Consider the following 5305-nt stretch of genomic DNA (forward strand, 5'->3'; position numbering starts at 1 on the left):
AGAGATATATATATATATATATATATATATATATATATATATTTATCTTTATCTTTATTTGTATTTTATTTAGATGCCAAGGCAACACTTCTAGATTAAGTGTTTATTTTTTTAATTTACTTCAGATTTATTTTAATTAACAAAAATTATTTTTTAATAGCATTAGTTTTAGTTAACAATAACGACACTGACTAGCAGAATGCTACAAAGAGGTCTGTTGTTTTATGTTGCGGTACTATATCCCAAGAATCTTGTACTTACTACACGCTTCAAAGTACATCCCAGTATTCAAATTTGGATTCATGGTATAGCATTCCTTTTTGTGCATTGATGCTTACTAACTGGACCGTTGGATTTCCTTCATAAGTATTAAATTAACATGGTATTCATTTAAACTGTAGAACTGAAGTTGTTATATGTGATTTGTCATCTACAGGAGACTGTCACCTTACAGAGTGGTCGCAGTGGAGTTCCTGTCAGCTGACGTGTCTGGAAGGACGTAGTTTTGAGACGGTGGGCCGTCAGGCACGCTCACAGGCTGTGGTCATACAAGTGCTGGAGAATCAGGACAGCTGCCCTCACCAAGTCTTTGAGACACGTCCATGTAAAGGTACAAGCAGTGAAATATGATAATATAATATAATTTTAAAAAAAAATATGGAAGCCCATTTCTGATAAATATTATATGACAGTCATAATTGACTGTTGAAATTAGATGATAAAAGTTTAACTTTTTATGGCATATTTATGACTTTTTATGTCATAATTATCTCATAATTATTATTTAACAAAGTGTGAAATTAGTTTCCATAGTTTAAAATCTGATTTAAAATGAAATTATTTTGAATATGTGTATTTTGCGTTTTTTTGGGATATGACGCGTATATACATCATTCAAGGTGTACAGTATGCTAATTTTCATTCAGTTTACTGTGGGACTTCCACAATGTACAGTAGTTTGTAGTGAATGAATGAACAAGTCAGCTGTTTTGGACACAGTATATGCATGAATGCATAAAATGTCTCTTGTAATCACATGCAACTTGTAAGTTCATCACTACAACAAAGATGTCATGATAGAAATTCAGTCCTCTCTTCCCACGACTCTCAGGTGTATATCAGAAGGTCTCTTGGCATCTTGTTGACGCCTACATCACTGCACTGTATAAGATACACCAGAGATGTTCAGACAGCACTGTCTAAACAAATGAATCACATTTCATCATTTACGGAATGATGGTGCGTGCAGTCAGTCCCAAATATCTGATTTTAAAGGTAAATTGAATTTGAGTGTGGTGTGAACAAATCCTACATATTCAGTGGAGATCTGTGAGGGAATTTTCTAACATTGATCAAACCAATAAAATATTGAAGTAGGTTTTTTGCACCCTTACCCAGACTGTCTATACCTTGGGGTCAGTAAAACTTTTTAAAAGAAAGGTATTTAATTAAAGAAATACATTTATTGAGCATTGATCCATTAAATTTATCAAATGTGACAGTAAAGACATTTATAAAGTTACAAAAGATTTCTCATTTTCTTTTCTAATTTCTGTTCATCAAAGAATCCTGAAAAAAAGCACAACACTGTTTTCAACATTGACAATAATAAGAAATGTTTCTTGAGCATCAAATCAGTATATTAGAATGGTTTCTGAAGGATCATGTGACACTGAAGACTGGAGTAATGATGCTGAAAATTCAACTTTGTATCTGTCATGCCCCTGGACTCTTTGTGTTGTGTTTTCCCTCCCCAGGTGTGCCGTGTTCCCTTTAATTAGACATTCCTGGCACCTGTGTTTTCCCAATCACCCAGTGTTTATAAGCCCCAGTCCTTTCAGTTAGTGTTTGTCGGTCCTCAAACGTCATTCCTTGTGTTCCAGTGTCTCCTACGTTCCCCTTATGATCATTAAAGACTGTGATTTGAAGTTATCTCTGTGTTTCCTTGCTCCTTGCCTCCCGAGAAGTGTGACAATCTGACATTGATTCCCACCTTTTTGTGGGTTAATAATCCCAGGTCCGAGAAGAAGGGAACAGCTGAGAAAGCCAGTGGGAAAGAGGAAGCATGTGTCTTGGCTGCCAGAACTGTCAGAAGTGCAGAGCAGCATGTCCTCTGAGCTGAAGAGTCTCACCTCTGCCGCCCTGCGTCTCTGCTCTGCACATGATATTTCCCAGCACATAAGGTCACAAACTCATTTGTGTGTCGCATACTAATACTAACTTGAAAAATAAATTGCATACAAATTAACACACTATATGTGACCCTGGAGCACAAAAGCAGTCTTAAGTCGCTGGGGTATATTTGTAGCAATAGCCAAAAATACATTGTATGGGTCAAAATTATATTTTCAACATTGACAATAATAAGAAATGTTTCTTGAGCATCAAATCAGTATATTAGAATGGTTTCTGAAGGATCATGTGACACTGAAGACTGGAGTAATGATGCTGAAAATTCAACTTTGTATCTGTCATGCCCCTGGACTCTTTGTGTTGTGTTTTCCCTCCCCAGGTGTGCCGTGTTCCTTTTAATTAGTCATTCCTTGCACCTGTGTTTTCCCAATCACCCAGTGTTTAAAAGCCCCAGTCCTTTCAGTTAGTGTTTGTTGGTCCTTGAACGTCATTCTATGTGTTCCTGTGTCTCCTACGTACCCCTTGTGTTTGGATTATTAAAAGACTGTGGTTTGAAAGCTATCGCCGTGTCTCCTCGTTCCGTGCTCCGAGTGAATTGTGACAGCATCACAGGAATAAATTACATTTTTAAATATTTTTTCTATAAAAATATAGTCTTTTTAAATATTTCACAATAATATTGTATTTTTTATCAAATAAATGCAGGATTTGTGAGCAGAAGAGACTTCTTTCTAATGCATTAAAAACTTCTTTCTAATGCATTAAAAACAATCTTACCAACCCCAATATTATATATACAGCGGGTATAAAAAAGAATCAGCCCCCTTTAAAATAATCACATTTTGTTGCTTTGCAGCCTGAAATAAAGATGGACACAGTTTTTGTTTTATCCAGCTGTATTTACTCAGTGCAACTTATAACATCCAAGTGAAAGATATAACACCAACATGTCTGAAAATAATAAATAAATAAAAAAAGTTGGAAAAAGGATCACCCCCTCCTAAAAATGACTTGTAAACTCAATCAGGTGTAGCTAATCACCTTCTCAATGGCACAAAAAGCCATCTGACTTTGAACTGTGATCAGCTGTGGTCATTTTGATTAGCTCAGCATGAAAAGAGCTTTCCTGGACCATTTCAGTCCTTGGTAGTGCAACTGAAGCAATCAGTCAACTATGGGTGGCAAGACAGTGTCAAAAGATCTCCGGGATAAAGTTGTGGACAGGCACCAGTGTTGCCAATTTAGCTACTTTGTAGCTAGATTTAGCGACTTCCCCGCCCCTTTTGAGACTTTTTTTTTCAAACGTTTAGGGACAAATATAGCAACTTCTTGGACAAACCTTATCTAAGTTCTCATCTTGCCCACTGATCTATGTTCACCTTTATATAGATCAGTGAATTTGCCATTGTGATGTCATCTAGTGACATTTAGCTACCAGTTTTAGCTACTTTCAATTGAAAGCAGTTGGCAACACTGACAGGCACAAGTCTGGAGATATGAAAAAAATTTCAAAGGCTTTATCAATGCCTAGAAGCACAGTGAAGTCTATTATTAAGAAGTGGAAGGTATTTGGTACAACACAGACCCTCCCTGGATCAGGACGTCGCTCCAAACTGGATGAAAGAGCCAGGAGGAAACTGCTCAGAGAGGCTACCAAGAGGCCTATAGCAACTCTGAAGCAGTTACAGGAATTTATGACAAAGAGTGGTCACTGTGTGCATGTGACAACAATATCACAAATTCTCCACAAATGTGGCTTGTATGGGAGGGTTGCAAGTAAAAAGCCACTCCACAAGAAAGGCCACTTTCAGTCACGACTGAGCTTTGCCAAAACCTTGAAGATTCCGAAGCAGATGAGACTAAAATTAAATTATTTGGCCTCAACACCAAACAATATGTCTGGCAGAAATCCAATACAGCTCACCATCCAAATAACAGCGTTCCTACAGTAAAGCATGGAGGTGATCAGTGCTTGAAGTGGAAAAAAAGAAGTGCCAGTTATTTATTAATTTTTTTTATTGAGTTATTTATATTAAATAAGTACTTTTTAATAATTTACAATGTATGTATAGTGCCACAATTAATCAATAATTAAATAAAAGTTTTCAATACAAATTAGCTGTGTCAAGCTGTGATACCAAACAAGAGCACAGGGAGACGCCAAAGACCACTAAATCGCCTGCCTTTACTACTATACGGATCCATTCAGAATAGCTAAATCTCTGACCACCGCATAATCAGCGTTCATTATAAAACACTCTTGCTTTTAAGCCAAATACACGCTGAAAAGAGTAATTTTACTGACATCTGGACGAAAGTCACTATTCTCTCCGCAATCGCTGATGAAATCAGCCGTGTTTTCTCTGCATTAGCGCTGTTTTGAACTTACTGTTTGAATTTGTTTACTGGATCATTGGACTTTCCAGGAGTTTACCGGTTTAAAATTATGTGATCGCAAAAGCCTGCTTCTTTTAATTTTGAGATATTATTTTCGTTATAAAGTACAGATTCAAATTAATAATCAATAATTAATTATTATTCTAGTACTCTGCGCGCCTCCCCTGACATGCTCTCGCGCCGCATACACTCCGCTTGCATTCATTAACGTGATTGGTCGAGATGAGAGGTGATCCTGGGTAGTGTGATTTATATAGTGTCCTTTCTAATCATATATGGGATCATATAATCACCCGGACCCTACGCTTTTACTCTGAGTACCGTCAACATGTCAAGTGCTGGTACGCACAAAAAAGTGCAGGTACTCTAAAGGCTAAAATATAGAAGTGCCGGCCCACTTCAAGCACTGGAGGTGGTGATATCCTGTTATAGGGGTGTTTCTCTGCAGCAGGGACTGGAGCACTTGTGAGGATAGAAGGAAAAATGGATGGGGCAAAATACCATAAAATTCTTGAGGAAAATCTGCTGCCCTCTGCCAAAAAGTTGTCAATGGTAAGAAGGTTTACCTTCAGACATGACAATAAACTGAATGCACACAGCAAAACTGAGCACACAGTGGTTGAAGGAGAAAAAGGTGAATGTCCTTGCATGGCCTAGTTAGAGCCCAGACTTAAACCACATTGAAAATCTGTGGAATGACTTGAAGACTGCAGTCCACAAACGCTCACCATCAAATTTAACTGAACTTGAGCAGTTCTGCAAAGAAGAGTGGACA

General features: G+C 37.4%; 1 protein-coding gene across 1 annotated transcript in view; it reads left to right on the top strand.

The window, feature by feature from the left end:
- LOC107658188 (thrombospondin type-1 domain-containing protein 7B-like) overlaps positions 1-5305 on the top strand; it is a 58671-nt gene that overhangs the window by 45621 nt on the left and 7745 nt on the right. The window contains exon 12 of the mRNA XM_016446651.1: positions 437-610. Coding sequence (XP_016302137.1) covers positions 437-610 — 174 coding nt within the window. The remainder of the gene's footprint in view (positions 1-436; positions 611-5305) is intronic.

Source organism: Sinocyclocheilus anshuiensis, unplaced genomic scaffold, assembly GCF_001515605.1.
Source record: "Sinocyclocheilus anshuiensis isolate Anshui unplaced genomic scaffold, SAMN03320099.WGS_v1.1 scaffold263, whole genome shotgun sequence".
NCBI lineage: Eukaryota > Metazoa > Chordata > Actinopteri > Cypriniformes > Cyprinidae > Sinocyclocheilus > Sinocyclocheilus anshuiensis.